The sequence below is a fragment of the Larus michahellis genome, chromosome 10 (assembly GCF_964199755.1).
Source record: "Larus michahellis chromosome 10, bLarMic1.1, whole genome shotgun sequence".
NCBI classification, from domain to species: domain Eukaryota; kingdom Metazoa; phylum Chordata; class Aves; order Charadriiformes; family Laridae; genus Larus; species Larus michahellis.
The window spans coordinates 22,355,492-22,377,118 of NC_133905.1; the positions used below are offsets into that span (position 1 = coordinate 22,355,492).

General features: G+C 40.4%; 1 protein-coding gene across 1 annotated transcript; it reads right to left on the minus strand.

Annotated features, from left to right (window-relative positions):
• Window positions 1-6,832: 6,832 nt before the first annotated feature.
• RAB43 (RAB43, member RAS oncogene family) lies at window positions 6,833-20,522 on the minus strand. Its single transcript, XM_074602699.1, has 3 exons — window positions 20,205-20,522; window positions 9,682-9,865; window positions 6,833-8,771 (listed from the first exon to the last, which is right to left on the minus strand). The coding sequence occupies exons 1-3, from the start codon at window positions 20,424-20,426 to the stop codon at window positions 8,518-8,520; spliced, it is 660 nt and encodes a 219-aa protein (XP_074458800.1). The 5' UTR covers window positions 20,427-20,522; the 3' UTR covers window positions 6,833-8,517.
• Window positions 20,523-21,627: the final 1,105 nt, after the last annotated feature.

The following is a 21,627-nucleotide window of genomic DNA, read 5'->3' on the forward strand; positions in this document are numbered from 1 at the left end:
GTTATGAGCAGTTGTAGGGTAAGAAGAGAGTTAACTGTTATTTGTTTAATAAGGAGTGCATTAGATCTTATCTTGTGTAAAAGTAGAAGACCATTCAGCACTGTAGAGTAAGATATGTAATTTCTTAAAATTTGATTTTGTTTCTGATAATAAGCCACAGCAGGTATGTGCATAAAAGAACAATAAAATATATTAATTGCCAAATGTTTACTTTAATTAAACCTTTTTAATGATACACAGTACAATGTATCCACTACTTTGCTAAAATTCACAACAAAAAGCAGGTTTCATATGTTTAAAAATATTTTTTGTAATAAATTCATAAATAGATGAAGGTAAAGTATAAAAAATTACTGTAGTATGCAAGCTTGCTCCCTTGTCGTCTCATATTCCAAATGATCTAGTCAGTATTGTGATAAGAAAGTTTAAAAGCAAAGTAGTTACTGATGATTAGAAATGTACAGCCTGCATCTCTGGAAGAAACCTTGAAAAACAGCAACAGATTTGTCCTAGAAAATGCAGAATAATTTTAACACTGTTATCATCCAAACCCTTCAAATAATTTTGGAATGCAGCAAATGAATTCAATATGAATTAGAGATTTTCATTTTCTCCCCAACAGGTGTGTGAGCCAGACTCACTTGAATGCTTTCTGCTCTATGGAGTTGTGGGTTTTGTGGCTGTCAGGTATCAGTGAGCGAGGCACAAAAGAGGGAAAAAACTGGTTGGCGGCACCGAGCATATCCGACTATCAAAAATCTTAGCATTTCTCCTTATAGACTTATAAAATAGAAATCTTTAAAAACTGTTACAAATAACTAAATTCACCTTCTGCTCAATATCTGTGTGTATCTACTTTATGTCTGGCAAGCAGGACAGTGTCTGATCTAATCCGTTGGCTTCCCCTGGTTTTGAAATGGTCTGTGTAGTAGCACCATTCCAACACTTAACTCTATCTGGTCAATCCCTTATATTACACCACCAAACTGTATTAGCAAAGTTATTATCCTCATCAATATTATCACTTTCTTAAGAAAATGTATATAGCATTTTATTTTGTCACGTATCAAAGTACTTTTCACATTTACAATAATCTACTTTAATATCATTTATAAAGAAAAAAAGGCTTACTAACACACAGCATTGTATTTTTCATGTTCATTCCCTATTTCAGAATAATCAGGATGCTCTGCTTTTCACATGAATGTATATTTTTTTCTGATAACTAATTTCCTTTAGTGCAAAACCAGTTCCATACAAGTTTTGTGCTTTTTTGTAATGGTAACCAGATGCTTTTGAAGACGTTGGTAGGCATCTGCCTGCAGCTGTAATGTCTCTGAAAATTCAGCTCTTAACTCGCTTTTTAAAAGTACCTTCAAATTGTCCAGACAAGTTTGCATGCTGTGTTCAAAGGAAAATCACTCCACTGCATCTTCATATGAGTCTATATTACTCATGGAATTTATTGCAGAAAAAAGGGGTGTTGATCATCGCATGTTCCACAGTGCAGTGTAATAGGCTGCTACTTAGTGGTTACTGAAAAGACACTGGCTTTTGGAAATACACAGATTGTGTTGGTCAGGTGTGTTAAAAAGACAATTAAATACAGTCTAAATACAGTCTTTTTGTTTAATGTTCTCCTCTGCTTTTATCTTGAGAAGATAATCTTTGTGTCATAAGGTTCTTTATATTGATTGAACAATTAGAAATCATAACTCCTAGGTTGCCACAATTGTGGTCATATGTAAGGTACTTTCTCTAAGCTAAAATTTACAGAAACTTGGATCCTTTCAGCTAGCTGTTACATCTGAATGGTGGGTACCGAGTGAGTTTATGGGGCAATTAAGGTTTAAACTCCTGCAGAGTAGTCAACGATAAGCTGTATGTTCTAATGAAAGCTTAAAGTAAGTGACTGCTATTCTTACTATTGTAGTCTAGGCTTTAAAATGAAGAGATATACATCTAGGATTTTTTTAATGTTATGTTTATGACTAAAGAAAAGAAAATAGTTCGCTTGTAGTAATTTAGCTGTAATAGCAAATTTTGAATGGGTTAGGTAAGCCTTAGACAGAAGTGGCTTAAAGAGAACCAGCTTTATGAAGCTGCTGTACCTACCTAATACCTTACCCTGACCTACACTACCTACTCAGATGAATGATGGCAAAGCTGGACTTGATTGATTTCAGAGTGCAGTGCATTATATACAGACATTACAGATATTAAAAAACTGTCACAGGAGCAGGAGATTGATAGCTATACACGTGCAAAAACCTGCTGGTTATAGTCTATCTGGTGGCCCTTCAGTGCTTTGTGATAGGAAGATTAATCCTCAGTTTCCTGTTAAATTTGAGGCTGAAAGTAAATAGAAATCACTGTCAGCAGTTCAGTTGTATAATTGAATTGTAAATAACTCAATTGAAGTAATCCTGCGAAAGAAACATGGAAAGTAACTTCCTGTATGATAAAGAGAGCCTCAATAATTTTTTATCAATGTATGATCTTGGATTGTATCTGGTTTTCTAAAGGTTTTCAAATGGTGTCCTGGATGAGAGAGGCAAACTTTTACCTCATAATGGAAGGAACAGGTTCTAAATACAGCTTTAAGCTGATTTAATAGCTCTCCAAATGTTAAACTGTTCTGTTACCATACACTTAAGTAGTTTAGCAGTCCACTCCTGTTCAGTACAGACAACAGTCAAATTTACGTTGTAGAAAAAGTAAACAGGAAAACCGGTTAACTATTTGTAGTGTATTTTGTGAAGGAAACAATTTTCTTTGAACTGAGTAAGCATTGATTAAACCTACCATATTTAATCAGACTAAATAGAAAATTTTCACTGGCTGTTATTCAGGCCTCACTTGACTCATTCTTGTGAAGTTACTCTGTTCACTTGTTTTCCACTGGCTGCTGACTCATATGGAAAGACAAGGCAATTGACGACATGGTCTGTCTTCAGTGACACCTAAAGTTACGAATATAATACAGGTTGTTGCCTTTATCAGTGTTCAAGTAATAGAAATCCTTCTTAAAAAAAGACATAGAAAAAAATATCATAACTCTCTTGTACTTCAAAGAATTATTTTTAAAGTGCATTTTAACATTTTTCAGTCATATTAAAACAATGCTATTTAAGATCAGGATAGGAGAGTATGCTGGCTATTTTTATCTAATCTCTGGGGACAATTCCATGGACAGCAAATATACATTTGGATTGGTTTGTTTGTTTGTTTTGAATTTGTAACCCTGCTCTTCTCCAAGTATACTAACGTGAAATGATAAAAATGATGCAGAGGGCTGAACTCGAGCTGGAAATCAGGACATCCATCTGGAATAGTGTGGGGTTCTTTTTCTAAAGTATGCAGTGGGGATTGCAATTAAATGCTTTCATCTGAGAGTTTTTGCTGCTTCAAATATATAACCCAGTTCAATAGTTAAAAGAAATCTAACATTATCTGGCCAGTAAAAACTAAGATACCCAGGAGGCTGGTTCTCTAACTGAAATCTCACTGGGATGATCATCACAAAAAGATACTGCAAAAATAAAACTGAGACAGTATTTCCCCAAATCTATGAATCTCTTCTTATAGCAGGGAAAAGAATTGTCAAATCTGAGAACAACCCAATTATAAAGGACTCTGCTCTGTGACTCTGATGTCACTATACCTCATATAACTAATAAAACGTAACTATTAATCTACATGGGTTAACAATGTGGTATCTTTTACTGATGAATTTGTAAATCTAGAATGTCTTTTAATTGATGAAATAATCTAGTATGATTTGAGAAAGGATAATTAAGTGGTTAGGGTGATTAGACTAAATTTTGGGATTAATTTCCTTTCAATTCCACCAAGAACTACACATGTCCTTGGATCTATTGCTCTTTAATTGCCTCACTTCTTGTACCACAAGGGTGGGAATACATCAGCTACTGGGGCAAAGAGAGTCATGTGAGAACCATCTCTTCGCAAAAGAATACATATTCGCTCTAATTTCCTTGCATTTTCCCTGTTTAGCAGTTGCACACTCTACCCGTAACCTGGTTTGTTTCTGTGAAGTCTCTACAAGAGAATGACTGACAGGGGTTAAACTGAGCACTCTCCAAGGTTGGAAGATACCAAAAGGAGAGTAATTTTATTTTTCAGTTTCACAAAGAATGTGTTGTTCTCACTTCATTTTTCTCCAGCACACTGTTTACACAAAAAAATGCAATAGGGTAAACTTCAGTGTTCTGTTAATATATGTATGTTTTGGAAGCAGGATGGGTAAAGATAAACAATTTCTATTAATGAAATAACATATAAATTCATCTTGATTTAAAGAGACTTACATTATAACATTGAGTAAAACAATCCTCTGAAGAGAAACTGATGATGTTATTACCTCCCAGTTCCCTCAGGACTAGCATGAGATGGCAAAAGACATTCAAATAGTCAACTGGCTGGGACTATGAGATTAAATAATGGAGGCATAAATCCTGGTGGGGCAAATCAAGGAAAGGCTTTAATCTTATTTAAGGGTGCTACTATGTGAGCGTATATATAATACAATGTACTATTGCAGTAATGCACATATATTGCATGGGACTCTCAGCTCTATTCTTCAAATAAATATGATCTTCTTTAAAGGCAAAGAAACAAATGAGCAAGAGCTCCACTTTTCATGAAGCTCTTAGAAATCTCTGTGGTATTAGCTGGGCTTCATTTAGTTTCGTAGTTTTTCTCCCCAAAAAGTGACCCGCTTTGCAGTATAGCGAGAGTGATAAAATCATTAGGACTTTTCCTCTGTTCTTAAGTGTTCTCAATTTTTAAAATTTTTTTGGTTTGCAAAGCAAACTTTAGCAAGTTTCTGGGCTGACATTTATTTGGTATTATATTTCACAGAATCACAGAATGGTTTGGGTTGGAAGGGACGTCAAAGATCATCTAGTTCCAACCCCCCTGCCCTGGCAGGGACACCTCCCACTAGACCAGGCTGCTCAAAGCCTCATGATGATGGACTGTATGAATAACTGGAGATAAAATTAGCTTAAATCAAAGCCAATACACAGGATAACAATGTCCACACTCCTGGAAATCACATTCTGCTGATGATTTCATTTCAGTAGTTGCCTCTGCATTCCACTCCTAAGTGTTACAAGGCAGGGATCAATGTCCCCTTCTGTGTAATATTTTGCACGCTTTGGGTACTGACAAAAATAAATACTATATGCAAATATATGGTCAGCCAAGGAGATCTGCTTAAAAGCAATTACTGCACTATAGTCTTGTTAACATTTAAGTGCCAGTAAACAGGTTTCTTAGCAAATGTTTATATTGGGAACTCTGATCATGCACTACTGAATAATTCACTTGATGTACATCAGTGCACATTTGTAACTTAAGATTTGAAACAGGTTTCTACCCATAAATCTCAGGTTTATTGCCACTCACTCTCTTCACCCAGGTATCCTTTTGGTTTCAATAGGATTAATGGAATTAAACGAACAGGATTGTCTTCCTAATACTTGAATTACATAGCTAAGTGTGTGAATTACAAATTTAATAAAAGTCTTCAGAAGGGGCATGAAAGACTGAAAAGCTCTCTAAGTTATGTTCACTGTTTAGTTTATCTCTGGTCAAGAAGCTATCAGTCTAGTGAGTATTGTGTTATTACTAATAGACAAAAAAAGGGTTTGGTAATTGAAATAGCCTTTTACTACTGACAGCCCAAGTACTGTTAATTCATATCTGCTACTAACCTGAAAAAATAAACAGGTCTTCGGTCTATTTCTTTGTTCCCTTTTGTTCAGTTAGGTAGGGCATGCAAACTTGAATTACACTGAATTATGTTACAACATAGAAGAGCCAAGAGTTAGAGGATAAAGCTGAGTTAAAGCCATAACTGAAAACACAATGAACAAATCGCTGATGCTGTATTTCATGTTTTCTGACTGGAACAGAACCTGCAGGCAGAGTCTCAATCTTCAAGGCTAGCTTTAGAGATATACAGGGGCAAATTGTAAGGAAAGTATAGCGCTTGGTCTAATTCTACCTGTTTAGTTGCTAAACAAACCTAAAAACTAAGGAAACAGATCAATAATTCCTCATTTCTCCATCTACTGTAAAAACATAATGATTCCCTGACTGCATTGGAAGGAGGATTTATGTTCATTTTGCATCTTTCTCCGGTTTTAAGATGAGTTACTATATAAACTACTGATTTTGATCTGAGTAGTAGCAATACTGTTCTTAAACGTGTGTGAATTTTTATCAGCATGGCTTAAATAATTTGGCACTAATCCTGCAAACAGTGGGAGGCTGAGCTTATCTGAGGGTCCATGTTCAAGCATACAGAACTGCAGGACTGTGACCTACAGATGTAAACTATAATACATCATGACACGAAGTCAAATGCTTGCTAGTATTCTGTATCTTAAGAACCATCTAACTAGGAGGAAAAACAGTCATCAGGACTGTGTTTTAGCTTGGACCATCTTCATAGTTCCTCCTGAGAGTGGAATACAAGGTTTGCTAATCGCTAACGAATCTAGTGTTTGGACAGTTTTCATTTTCAGTGTCTAGCTACTGCTGGACACTTATTGCCTGTTATCTTTGGCTGTAGGAGAGCTGGGAATGTCCTGGAAAACTATCCAAAAATACTGCTGAGTACTGCAGCTCAACCTGCCCAATAAAGTTGTGAAAACTATACTAATTGAAAAATTTAAGGCCCTTTTCACTCTTACAACTATAAAACTTGAAAACTAACCCCTTAGATTAGAAGCAAACAGGCTACAAAGCATACATAACTCCTCAATTACCTACCTCACAGTTTAAAAAAAAAACCCAGAAAGACCAGAGAATGGTTTAATGTTTTCTGTAGAAAGATGAACAGTATTGAAATTAGGATCCATTAGCCCTTTCTTAAATCTTCCTGATCTTCATAGTACTGGATATGCTGAATGGCTAAAAACTGGTGTAGCCCCAGTGGCAAACCAGTCTAGGTCCTTTTTGATCAAGATTTTCAAAAGGGACAAATGACTTCACTTTAAGTGGGTGCTTTCTGAAAATGAGCTCTTTCAAAGCATCACTGTTGCAGAAATCACTTGTCACCTCTGAACACCTTTGCTTTAACTGCAGAGTTAAAAATAATCCTGCTTCTGCTCCCTTTGCAAATCCATCTTTGTAAGTGCTTGAGAGTGTAAATCCAGAGAGGACTGCTGCCATCAGTACTTCAGCTACATCTACAACATGTAATACAGAGCTGAATCTGAAAGACAACTATATGTAGTTGAATTATGAAATCTATTTTACTTAACAATGTAGACTTTTGATCAACAGTGAAAGATTTTTCCTGCTGAATGTTTCCAAGAAATGAAAAGCAAGTGATAGGGAGAGGGCAGCAGTTGAGGACAAAGTTGGGAGGGAATCACTCAAAAAGACGCTGTTTTCAAAAAAAAGATGCAGTTTTCAGCTATTCTGAGGTCTTATTTCCCATTATATGCACAGATTGTATTTAAAGAGATGGTTTAAAAGAAAAAGCAACTAACCAAACCCCAAATTCACTTATGCCACTTAAGCAATAAACACTCTAGTAACATAATGTCAAATGTATGACCAGAATTAACCCTGTATATGACCATTAGGCACATGGTAGGAGATCATGGCTACCAGTCAGTTCAAGGTTTCTCCAGTTCCTGTTTCCAGTGGTGCAGGTCTTGAGTTGTGGAATGAAATTAAGAGACCTGAGGGCAAAACTCAATGATACCCGCATGGAAAAGGGAGCTATCACCGTGCAAACAATAACAAATGAAATGCATCTACCCTCTCCTCAAGGCTGTATTTAAAATAACTACAACTGGTCCAGTCCTGCTTGACACCAAGTCATGTGATATCGCTCAGGCTGATTTTGCTTTTTGTTAAAATGGTAACTTAAAATAATTATGACAGAACCTGAGAGAAGGTTTCCCCACCTGGGCCTGTCCCAATACTAACCAGCAATCCATATGCCCTAGGACAGGTGACTGCTATTTGGTCCTGTAATCAAAATGTTAGGTATTCTGACACTTGAAATACCTGTATCAAAGACACTCATTTTCTGATCATTAGTGGAGTGCTGAGGATTTAAAGAGACACTGTCAAGATTGCCTGTTCCAAAAGTGACCTCCTTTGCCAACAGTCCCTTGCTAAACGCTTCAGAACTTTGGGTGTGCATCAGTCTCCTCCCCAACCATCTGTCTCCCCACCCCACATCACTAGTTCAAATTTGTTTCCTTCACTTTTGTAACTTGTATGAAGGTTACAGAAAAGAAATGGTGGGGACAAATGTGGAGTAGTTTTTCAGAGGGTTTGACTTTTAGGACTACCTCTCAAGAGTCCCTTTTTAAAAATAAGACACCAAAGCAAACAGGATTGTGTCTAACTTCTACAAAATTGCTGGTTTCACAGAAGGAGGAGAATATGGCTACCATGCTACTCAGCATTAGGGTGAAGCACCATCTAAATTCCAGTAAAGTTAGGGATATCACCTAGCTCATATCAGCAACCACACCCCCAGCCTTCTACAACGTCTTTGCTGTCAAGCTTGATGCTGTCAGTATTCTTCTCACTGAACATAGGGCCTCCATGCCTCATCATGAGCTCTGTAGCCATCTTCACAAAAGCCTCCTCCACATTGCTGGAGTCTTTCGCAGAGGTCTCTATGGCACAGATGATATTATCATAGTGTTCAGCCAGACTCTGAGCTTCTTCCAGCTGAACCTCTCGAAGGTCACTTAGGTCAGACTTGTTTCCTGGAAGAAAAAGAAACAACAGAGTAATTTATAATTGCTATTTATGTCAGAGTAAGTATTCAGCAGGAGGTTCTCAGGTTGCCCAGAGAAGCTGCAGAATTTCCATTGTTGGAGATTTTCAAAATTTGACTGAAAAGGCCCTGACCGACGTGACATTGGCCTCACTTTGAGCAGGAGGTTGGACTAGATAATCTCCTGAGCCCCTTACAACCTGTATTTATGTATGACTCATAGAGAACAGAAAAAGTCAGTAACTGAAGAGTGGTGACTTAACAGAAGAAAAATGGTCTAGAAATGAAAGCTAAAACCATTTTGTGAAAACAACAGCAGTCTGCTGGTACCTAGGGAAATCTAGAACAGTACTGCTGTATTAGCACATCTACAGGCCCCGAGAGCCACATCTGAGTCAGAAACATTGGGGCTGGGAAGCAGAACTTCTAGCGGAGAACTGACAAACCCTAATTGCCCTGAAGTCCTTCTGAAACCCCCCATCTGCTGAAGTACATGGGTGTTCCAGTTCACCAAAACACGTTGGCTTGATATGATGGAGCTTCTCTGGGCCCTGGAAACCTTATGATCCTTATAATGAGAACAGCTCCACAGCAGCTGTGCCTCAGAACCTGGAAATTCCAGGTGCCGAGTTCTCCATTAAGTAAGACGCAAAGGATTCAAAGCTGGCTTCTGGTACAAAGCTGTCTACTTCTTAACAGAAGTTAATCAAAGCAAAACACTTCTGTTTTGATGAATCAGCACTTTCTAATTAAAAAAAACTATGGAAAATTTCCAATCGTATCGATTACATACATCTTACTTCAACCAAAATAAAACTTCTAACCACCTTATACAATTATTGCAACTAATTACATTGTACAGTAACCTGTAACGCTTGGTATTAACATTTTTAACTCACCAATCAGTAATTGTACTATGTTGGAACCGGCATACTTTCTCACATCCTCGATCCAGCGAGGAATGGACAGGAAAGAGCCTCTCTTGCTGATATCATAGGCCAGGATTGCTCCATTGGCGCTGCGGTAATAACTCTGTGTGATAGTTCGGAATCTCTCCTGGCCAGCCGTGTCCCAGATCTGCAACTAAATAAAACAAAGCATACAGTGAGACACTGGCTAGCAAGCTTTCCTGAATCAAAAGATAGGACTTGATTCAATAGCCGTGGTTTAAATCTCCCTTATACCTAATACATTCTGGCATCACGTTTTTCTAGTCCTTTGTTCATGATTTAAGGATAATAATGGAGGACCTTTTCACACTTATCTGCTCAATGTTTATATTTGTATCAGTTGAGACACTCTGGGTTCCTCCAGGTAAGCTCTGATGCATCCTTCTGTGGCAGATTACGAAATTATCACTTGTGTGTCCAGCCCTACCCCTTTGTCACCTTTTCCAGTAGAGTTAGCAAAGCAAGATGTTAGCGTATAGCCACCTCCAGTTCATCATCTGGTGTGTCACTGAAACTGCAGGTGGGTTTTCACTAGCATATCATCTGTGGTACTGACGTAGTTTTGACAGTTCTGCTACAGGGGCAGTAACAAGCTGAGTAGGATGTGGTAATACCAAAGAGCACTGATGCTGTTTTATAAGGAAATATGACACAATTAAAAGAATATATATAGAATACATAAAACATATACAAGAATGTATAAAAAAAATGCCCGCAATTCTACGTTTCAATAAAGTCCGTCAAAGTTCTAGTCAGTCTAGTCACCTCTCATCACCTGTCCTTTCTTAGGTGGTAGAACAGACATTATATCTGGGCAGGAGGAAGAAATGCTTAGCTTACGTATTTTTGCCTAAATCCACAGCATCAGAGCTATGAGTTTAGTATCAGGGTTTGCGCTCCCAGTACGAGATGTTCCAGAGGAAGAAGCCAAGTAACTCAAAGTGGACAAACACAATATCTTGCTCCTAAGGAAAATTTCTTTTTAAATTCTCTTGTTCTATAGGTTGTCTAATGTCCTGGAACATGACAGTTTATATTCCAGGAGCTTTTGATCTGTAGTAATTGTGGATGTTCTGATCCTCCATATAAATGTCCAATCCTTTTTGAATCTTTCAAAGCTCTTGGCTTCAATATATAGTGGCAATGAAACCAAAGAATTTACTTTTATAAATTTTATATTTTCTGTCCTTCTGTTGCACTTTGACTTCTCTATCTCTGCATGATAAATGAGAAACCACTGCTTGTCTTTTTTGTGCCGTTCCTTATATTCTGGATCTCCTCTTAACTGAGACAGGACATAATCAAATACTCCTGGTTTTTTTAATCTTCCCATATCGTGGACATGTTATTTATTATTTCCCCTCTTTCTGAAAATCTTTAAAATAAAGAACTGACAACATCTTAACGCCATCTGCCAGTGATATTTTATACCAAATAATATGGAATAATTTTTCCATTTATTTTGCACATTAATATTTTGTTTGTATCGTCTGACTCTGCTGCATGTTTGAGCAGCGACTTTCACTTTGAAAAAGGCTGTACTGATCATGTAATTTTCCTCTGCTAACCAAGCATTTAGATCCCAAATGTACAGCTTAAAAGGAATCAATTCAATGAAAAAGTACTTCTCAGTCCTGATAAGAGTTTTCTCAGAGAAGGGAAAGGGACTGTAATGCACTCAGAAAACAGGAAACCACAAAGCAACGATTATTAATGGAACAGATAATGATTTAGAGCAGTCAACAACTACTAGAAACAAGGAAGTTCACAGCAGGTTTATGTATGGTGATCTCTGTACTCAAGTCTCCCACTGGACCTTTGTGTCTGTTACGTAACTTTAAATCTCAGTACTTGATTAGGTTGAGTGCAAAATAAGGCTAATGATGATTTCCCAATTCTTGGGAGTGGTCTGAGAGATTCTGTGCATACAGAAGAATTATAAACTTTTTAAATTAAAAAAAAAAATTGTTTTAGTTTACACTTTTCACATGGTATAGATAAAAGTGATTTACCTGCAGAGTGACTGAGCAAGCCAGTCTTGGGCCTTGTGCTGTATACTGGATTTTGAAAGCCTCTGTGTAGGTACATTCCATAGAATCACAGAATCATTGAGATTGGGACAGATTTTGGGAGGTGACAAAGCCAACTGCCTGCTCAAAGTGGGGTCAAAACTTAATTCTTCCAGGAAGAATTGCTCCATGATTTTCCTAGAGACCAAAATGAGTCTGACCAGCCTGTAGTTCCCAGGATTTCTTGCCCTTTCTGCAGATAAGTACAATATTTGCCTTTCTTTGGTCTTCCCCAGTTTCCACAGCCTTTCAATAGTGATAGAGCAACCTCAAAATGTCACCAGCAAGGTCCCACAGCACACATTTTTTACTGAAGCATTTATGTCTGTGTGTTCACAGGACTGAATGTCCAAAGTTGCTGAAGCCCTGGATGTCCTGCTGGGAACAGCGCAGACCACAGATCTCATCTTCTCAGGAGCTCAAACAGCAGTCTTCCTCCCAGCCCACATCATCCAGGTAAGCTCTTTCCTGTAGGCATTTCAAGTTCATGCTCCTCTACTTGTCTCTTCTCTTTTGTGTAAGGACTCTGAATTGTTTAGCTTTTTACATGACCTTCAGTTTGTTGTGGTTTTGCTTTCCTTGCTGAGACTACAGTATGTATTAGACCCACAAGCAGATGCTTCCTTTGCAAACATATATACCAATCACTTCTAGCAGGAGGAGCCAGGTGAGCGCTCACTCTTTGTTCCAGGGAAAGTCAGTCAAATATAGGCATAGAATCATAGAATCGTAGGGTTGGAAGGGACCTCTGGAGATCATCTAGTCCAACCCCCTGCCAGAGCAGGGTCACCCAGAGCAGGTGGCACAGGAACGCGTCCAGGCGGGTTTGGAATGTCTCCAGAGATGGAGACTCCACCACCTCTCTGGGCAGCCTGTGCCAGTGCTCTGCCACCCTCAAAGTAAAGAAGTTCCTCCTCATGTTTAGGTGGAACTTCCCATGGCCAAGTTTGTGCCTGTTACCTCTTGTCCTGTTGCTGGGCACCACTGAAAAGAGCCTGGCCCCATCCTCCTGACACCCCCCCTTTCAGTATTTATAAGTGTTGATAAGGTCCCCCCTCAGCCATCTTTTTTCCAGACTGAAGAGACCCAAATCCTTCATGATTTAATGACTTGCTTAAACCAAACTAGGACAATACTGCCATCAAAGACTTGCCATCCCAGCTGTATATCCTTGCCCTCTCCCTGCATTGCAACTAGCAGCTGTTAATCTGATTCACCATGTAGCTTAATTCACTGATGTAACCTGAAAAATAGGGGTTTTCCTTTAGTTTGAAGGGTTAACGCTAATTACGCAGCCCCATGGTACTGAAAGCATGCAGACTGCGCAACGAGGAAGGTGCGACAATCCTTTAGAGCAATGACAAAGTTGTCTTGAACCGGTCTTGAATATGGCCCTTCAGTTTAACTTGTTGCTGAAGATGGGTGTGAACCAATCCAATAACCTCACCCGAAGCCGAGTAAGGAGTCCGTGCTCAGTCTCCTCTGGCAGACCTGGCAGAGGTGGTAGCTTCAGTAATAGGAATCAGGCTGTCTTGCAGCATGCTCAGTGTGCAAAAGCACTTCTGGGGGGCCTAGTAACAAGTTGCTACTTACAATTTGGAAGCTTTAAAGCCTGTCCTATAACGTTGTTTGGCGTTCTAGTAACTGTATAAGAGCACACACTACAGATACAGAGTATGCAAGTATTATGAACCAGATTACTTAATTTAAAGCAAGATGTATTCCTAAAAGCAAAATATAGCTAATTTGCTTGACAGCATCTTTAGAAAACTCTAAGGAAAATACTTCTGTATAGCATGAATCAGTCTGATATATGATTAAAAAGAAATAATTTAAGTCATTACAAAAATACCAGTTCTGATCCTAAGTAAATGCTGTTTTCTCCAGTAGGTGTACAGAGATATGTTTCAGACAATTCTATTGAAAAAGAAACATGACAACTTTATATAAATACTAATCACAACTATAATTTAAAACCACCATTTTATAGTAAAAATTTTATATAGTCTCTCTGTTAAACTATATTTACAAGTATGTAGTTCTTGACAAGAAATAACTATTGCAAATTCTTTGGGAAAAAATTTAGTCTTAGTATTTCTCATTTAAAAGCCCCTCAATATAAGTTAGATGTTAAAATCAAAATACCGAATGGACTGTACTAGCCACAGGTTACAAAAAAAATATGATCATACACTCTTGTATTCTATAAGTGCATCACATATGCAGTATATGACACTGAGTTCTGAATTACTTATTTCCTTGATTTAAGTGCTTTGGCTTTGTAAATAACATGATGGAAGTCATGCCTGTCACTTAGTAACCTTTGTAAGTAATTCCTGATTTTGTAATTATTTTGGCAACAATTTTAAGAAAGACAAGAGAGAAGCTGGGATTGCTGGAGAATTGTGTTACATTCATCTGAGGATACTAAGAAAACACACCAATGAAAAAGAGATTGGTAGCAGGCCTTCAGGGGGACCATCTCTAGTAACAAATGAGGACAGGATACAGAACAGAGAATAAATACCCGTTGTTCAGAAGGAATATGACCGAATACCCTAAGTGAACAAAACAAGGAGCCACCTTTCGTGTGCTGATTGTTTCACTATTGAATGCCCATTTACTTACAAAAGCTGGTTATTTTGATCTGCTTTTAGCTTTGAATTTTTTGGACAGCCCTTAGCACTGGCTGGTACTGAATAGCAAAGCGCTAAACCAACTATTAACTCCTTTAAGGCTTTTATGACTCCATATAATCACCATAGAATTGGAGCTTTCCATAAGTACCTTAGAGAAAGTCTTGAACATCTTTTTGTATTTGCTTTTTCATCTTTTCCTGTTGGAAAGGAGTATACAGGGAGTGTATGTCATTCACCCCTAGCAAGGATGCAGGCTGGGGTCTGAGTGGCTGGGGAGCAGCTGTGCTGAAAAGGCCCTGGGAGTCTTTGCAGACAGCAAGCTGAACAGGAGCCAGCAGTGTGTCCTGGCAGCATCCTGAGCTGTATTGACAGGAGTGAAGCCAGTAGATCAAGGGAGGTGATTATTACCCTTTATTCATCACTTACTAGATTCCAACTAAAGTACAGTGTCCAGTTTTGGGCCCCCTGTACAAGACAGACATTGACGAACTGGAGCAAGTACAGTGGAGGGCCATCAAGATGGTCAGGTTATCGGAGTACATACCCTGTGAGAAGAATCTGAGGGAAATGGCCTTATTCAGCATGGGAGAGGGGTTTGAGATGCCCTGTTAAGCTGCTGTCCGGTACCTATGAGTTGGTTATCGAGACGACTGAGCCGAGCTCTTCACAGTGACAGATGATGGGAGGAGGAGAGACACCAGAGAAAAATCAAAACAAGGAATGTTTCAACTTGATGTAAGGAGGAAAACAGAAGGTGGTAAAATTTATGGTGGGTCTCCGGAAGATCATTCTGGGATGTACAATTAGGCTTAAAGAAAGCAGATTTTCAACTACAGAAATAGACAAAGTGTTGAAAATGCTGTGTGACAGGTTGACCAAAGAGCATAGTAAATGAGTATTATCAAGTAGTTTGATGTGGATTCTACTTGCATTGATAAACATATTGTTTATTGAAGCCTAATGCTTAACAAATGGCCTCAAGACATGATAAATAATTTCTCCCTCCCTTACTTCCTACATAATTTATTAAGTACTTTCCTGATTCTTCTAACGTATCATAGGAGTTCAGGTTTACTTTTGCTTATGAGGCAGCATTAATAATAATTAAGTACGTCCTATAGCCGATACCTTCCTTTACAAAGATAGAAATGTTACTTTTGTGCTATGAATTTTCTTCCATAAAATTTCTTGATAGCAAAATGGTGTGTGCAAAACTTGTGCTAAATGATTCTTAACCAACTGACTGTGTCTAAATCCTGTCATCTCAAATGGCAAACAATGATATACATTTCTGTACACTGGCAAATCACAACACTTGCTCCTAAAAAGACTTACTGAAATAATCTTGCAACTTAATCTATACAGTTTTTGCCAAAAGCAACAAAACTAGCATTGATACAGCAACATATTTCAATTTGAAGTGATATTCATACACAGAACAGTTAGGATAAAACGCTCCATTCAATTGTTTCTCTACAAAATTTTCAGAGAATAAGGAATCCCTGTTTGCTGGGAATGCAGCATTCCTGTTTGCTCTAGTGCTATGAGTGCCGAAGTAGTTGACAGAAAAGAGCACTACACTTTCCTCTGGATATCCAAGAACAATGCTTCCATGTAATAACCGATAGCTTCATTTGTACTTGTTTAGCAAAGTTTCTGAATACACCAGTCAGGAGACAAGACAGTTAACAAGTCATAATTTTATATTACTCGCAATTTGGCCAGGTAATGACGCATTACATTTTGGACCATTCTGAAAGGAATATAGTTACAGCCATGAGGCCTGAATAAAAGCCAAGAATCTTGATATCATATGGGCTGGGAAAGCTTGTAAATTAAAAAGGGCAGTGATACATAAAGAAGTGTTTGTTATAAAAGGAGTGTGTTTGTTTTCAAATGTTCTTCTCTCCTGCTGCTTTCTGGAAGATATAGTAAGAGAAAGAAAAAACTATGGCATAATGGAAAAAAATATTCAATATATGTAAAACACTAAGAAATGACAGCATAAAGTAGACAGTGAAGATACCCAAGTAATTTATCGGTTCACAGGAGGCAATGTATCAAAAGAAAAGGAATTTTGTTATTACTAACCACAATTCATGGACTTGGACTTAGGAATGTCCTTGCCTATCATTATGTAAAATCTTAGTTCCACCGTTTTATAAATATCTTTTCTTACAGTGACATAACAGTTACAAAACATTTTTGTTCTGTTTGCCAGCTTATTTCTATCACTCAAAGAACAAGCAATTATTTTATCAATAGGACTTTAATCACTATGCATTAAATCAACAACCACAACTTTTGGGAACTACAGTCTGTACTCTAGGATTTAGCCAGATAAGGAGGATGTATTTTACAGAAAGTAGTATGCAACAAGTTAAACAGCATATACTAGAGCATTTTTTAAAAAATGAAGATAGACTGCAGACATTTCATAAAGATGAAGGGGGGAAATACTGGATATATGCTGGTCAGAATTTGCCTTTGTCATAAAAATCAAGGTGGTCACCACAGGTAGCTTTGACTTCGAAGTTCCATTAGAACCCAGTGTGCTAGATCTGCCAAACCTGTGCCTGGCTCTGTGCCACGCACCCTGCCTTTTAGCACCAACGCCTCCAAAAGCCCATGGCTCACAACAGCCCAGCCCAGAGGCAACTGGCTTGTATAATCCCACTGGACGATACCTCAAATTGCAACTGGAGATCTTAAAGAAATAACAAGAAGAGAAACAGAAGACTGAACGGTGCAGACAAGCTTAGGTATTCTTCCTCTCTGGCAGTGGTAAATCTCTGCAAATCAGGGTTGGCACATATTGGGGAAGCTTATGATACCAGTGCTTTACTACTTTATCTCTGAAGAGAAAGCTTCAGTTATCAGGACTGTCCACAAATAGCTCCTTTCTCAAGCACTAACGTCTCTTTATGTATGAGGTTTGGTCAGCTTCAGTAGCTGATGAAGCAGTAGCGTATGAAATATAATTTGAGACACTTGGAAGAATACAGCTTTAAGATGCAAGGAAAGCCTTGAGTTTAAAAAAAAAAAAAAAAAAAGTTATTTGCAGAACCTTAACCTTTAGTATGCCAACATGTTGCTTTTCTCTTACCCAACAAAAATGCATCAAAAAGACAGTAAGACTTTAAATCCTTGGGCTCCAAGTGTTTCAGAAACATTAGGTAACACTAATGACAACATCTGAAGTTTTAAACAGAAAGGGACACAAACACAATCAACCTTACAATGTTTGTTTCAATCTCAAAATAAGTGTTCCATTCATACTCACTCGGTTGTGTTGTAACACTATCCTCAGCCTGACTAAAATGAAGCTTAGGCCACTGGGGATGCAGAGTAAATAGTGTTTAAAAGCTCCTTGGGTCTTTTTTTGTACACACCATTGTTCTGAAGGAACTTCTAAAGATGAGCTTATAAAACATCATAAAAATGGAAACTTTCTCATTCCTGCATCATTTGCTAAAAAGAAAACAAGCCTTGGCATTCCTTATGAACATACAGTCTTGAGTAGCATAAAGCCACAATGAAATCAGAGCAGCACAGAGACTCACCTGGCATGCTTTTGTAAGATTCTTCTTGTCAGGACAAACAAATTTTATTTTAAACATGTCCTGAACATCTCTTGATTTGAGGATTCCCAATCAATTTATCTGAAACTCTTTTAATCAAGTACGTCTCACGTGACTGAGACAGAAACAATGAGAAACACAGAGTATCTCCGGCAGAGCACATGTACGGGCTTGTTTACTAGCGGGTCAGGATACAAGCTGTGCAGATAGCTGAAGTGCCCCTCCTAGAATCACTATAACCCACAGCAAAACCAAATTTATAAAATGTGCAAGATATGCACACCTGACAGTAAGAATTTACTTACCTATTCTACAAGGGAGCTCACAAAAGCATAATAAAATGCCTCCTTGTTTTCCGTTTCCTATCACGTGCTGAACGAACCTACCTAGAATGGATGGACTGCTCTGAAATCTCAATCCAAGAGGAAAAGCCTGACTGGAATTTAAAACTTCCCATACAACCCACACCTTAACAGACCAAACAAAAAAAACTCCAAGCAAACGTTTTCATATTCTAGCTGCGTCCCTGACTCAGTAGCTAACAAAACGTCTGTAAGGTAAATAAGCACCAACATCGGATTAATTTGCCTAAAGCAGTGCTTTAATATTCTGGCATAAGTACCGACAATATGAGAAGGCGCACCTCAGAAGTTGGGGTTATTTCCTGGGCTAGTCCTCCCTTACTCCTGAAGTCCGTGGCCGAGACCCCTGGCACCAGGAGCAGACACATTTGTCACTTTCTATGTGCCTGGCATTTAAATGGAGCCAGGTTTCAATCTGAAAGGAGAACCCCCACTTCTAACAGCCAACTTGCTAGAAAGCGCAGAAGAGGTACTAATAGCACAAACAGAAGATTGGAGTTTCCTTTTCAACCACTAACCCCAGCTATGTGTGATAGGGAAAGGCATAATACTGACAAGAAAATAAACGCCTTTGCTGAGACCCCTCCTTTCCGAAAAAACGTGAGCCTTCATTTCTTCCCTTTTCTGCAACTTTCTCTGCTTAATATTCTGCTCACCAAAGTTAATTTATAAAAAAAAGACAATAGAGGACTTTGACACCTACTTTGGTCAACACAGACCAAAATTCAATGGCAATTACCGTATTTGTGTGTCACCTCTCATCCCAAAAGCTTTCCAGTTTCATGATCTTTCCCAGTCAGTGACTGCATTAAGTTCTCTCTAGTCCCACTTAGATCCGGATAAGTGAGGATAGTTGTACAGCTCTATTCTGGAGGGTGAAGGGATTTACCCCAGCAGCCCCCTACAAACTCCAGGTGCTTTGAGCCTTTTTTCCCTGCTGTTTGATCCCATTTCAGTGCTCAGAGGCCCGGTCTGTTGTAGGGAACCTGTGCCACTGAGAATCTGAGGGCAATTCCACCCGGGTCAATGTCCTGTCCTCTTTCTAACCCTAATGACCAGCTGATCTCCTCCAGCATAAGAAAAGCAGAAGTCAAATTTAGGGTTGATTTGTTCTGGTTTGAGAAGAACTATAAAAGTTGTGCTTTCTGAGACACCCTATAAACAAGTGTCTCAGGATAACTTTTAAATACGCCTAATTTAACAGCTGTTCCCCAGGCTTCTCTCAATCTGCCAGTTCTACATCCCTTTCTAGAAACGTGACAGTGCAGCTGAGGTTCCTCCTAGCTCATAAATACACACCGCCAGCAGCCTGAGGACGGGAGGGTGCTGCAGTCACAGCAGAGGGGAGGCACAGCCTGTCCCCAAGCGCGGGTTTGCAACGGGGCTTTTACCGGGCTTCCTGTGGTTGGTGCTAACGAGGAACCAGCCCGTCCCGCAGCTACACCGCTGGTCCTGCCGCAGCCAAGCCCGTTAACAGACGCACTGGGTCCCTCCTGGCCCACCGTGGCTGTTCGGGGAGGCGGCACCGGCAGCCCCTCCTGCGAGCCCGGCAGCAGCGCAGGGCCGAGCCGGTTGCGGGACGGGGGCAGCGGGAGCTGCCCTGAGGCGGGCCACCCCGGGCGGCCGGCACCGCTCGCCACCGGCCGCCGCCTCCTCCGGCAGCCGGGCCGGGGCCCGCCGGCAGTGCCGGGCCAGAGCTCCGCGGCGGCGGGGGGCGGGCCGGGAGATGAGCCGCAGCTCCCCGCCCGCTCCGCCAGCCCCGGAACCGGAGCGGCGGGGTGTCGGACCGCTGCCTCCGCCCCGGGCCGCCGCTCCGCTCACCTTCACTCGCTTGCCCTGGATCTCCAGGCTCTTCATGGTGAAGTCCACGCCGATGGTGCTGCCCTGGCGCTCGGCGAAGGCCCCTGTTTTGAAACGCTGTACCAGGCAGGTCTTGCCCACGCTGGCGTCCCCGATGAGCACCAGCTTGAAGAGGAAGTCGTAGCTCTCCTCCGGGTCGGGGCCGGGCCCCGCCGCCGCCCCCGGCGCTGCCGGACCGGGCATGGCGCTGCCGCCCTCCGGCCTTCCGCCCGCCGCCGCCGAGGCGAGCCGGGCTCTGCGCAGCGCCCACCGCCCCCCGCCGCGCCGGGCCCGCCTCCGCCCGCCCCTCGCTCTCTCCGCCCCGACGGGGGCGGCCGCCTCCGGGGCATGCCCGCCCGCGGCCGGGGCGGCGGCGGGGCTGGGCGCAAACTCGGCTACCGCCTGCGGCGCTGCGCCGGCATCGTCGTTCGCCGGGGGCGGATCGCGGGGCAGCCGTCCCGCTGCGGCCTCCCGCCGGACCCGGGGACCGCCGGCAGGTCGCGGTCGCGGTCCGACCCACATAAGCCATCGTGTGTGGGCAAACAAGTGCGTTAGTCAGCTAGCCTGGGTGGCACTGTGTAATCGCTGCCAGTGTCACAGTCCTGTGCTGAGGGCCTGCACATGCGGGTGTTTGTCCAAACTCCTGCTAGAGTGGCATATTTTTGTGATGTATTCTTTCTGATATATTTTACAGTTACTGACACATAGAAATAAACAGGTGCAATTACGCCATCCAGGAAGTGCAGCTGCTTTGCCTCGTCGGCTTTTCATTTTTAGGTCTGAGCTGGGGTGTGGTTTGTTTCCAGAGCCACAGTCCAAGGCTCAGGGCTATGGTTTTTCACCCTTGCAAGGTGCTGTGCTGCTCAGACACGTCTTTAAAACTGTTAACATCATGCTGCGTGTCTTAGATACGCATGTGTATACGTGTGATTATATATTGCATCACAAACTGGTTATGTGTATCTCAGCAATCTGGAATTTTTTGTGTTTTAACTGCTACCTGAGTTATCTACAAAACAAACTGCTCTTTAATAGGTACTCTCCTTCAGATTATGTGGTGAGTCAAGATACCAGTAAAAATCAGCTTTACTAATAAAATACTTTGATACAGCACATTTTGCTAGTCTGTAACAAAGATTTGCTAAATTCCATCCTCATAGTTTCACATGATAAAATTGTGAAATGAAACTGTTTAATGTCAGAGAGTAAGAATTAAATTTTCCCATAAGTAGTTGTGCAGGAGGAGAATGACCTGATTTATGACTGAGCCAGTGTAGACCAACCAGGCCAGCTTGTATTAAATCGCTCTGAATCAATGGATTTTTGGGTGGCTTCATGATTATTCCTTTTCCAGTCTGGATATATATTTTTGGTGATCCGTGGTAACCTTCCAGCAAGAGCAGAG

Bases quoted from the DNA above. Each gene is read 5' to 3' on its own strand.
- RAB43 (XM_074602699.1), bottom strand. From the start codon at position 20,426: ATGCCCGGTCCGGCAGCGCCGGGGGCGGCGGCGGGGCCCGGCCCCGAC. The intron at 9,866-20,204 runs GTGAGCGGAGCG...TGTTTTATTTAG, and splicing joins TCCAGGGCAAGCGAGTGAAG to TTGCAGATCTGGGACACGGC. The intron at 8,772-9,681 runs GTGAGTTAAAAA...TTTTTCTTCCAG, and splicing joins CATAGTACAATTACTGATTG to GAAACAAGTCTGACCTAAGT.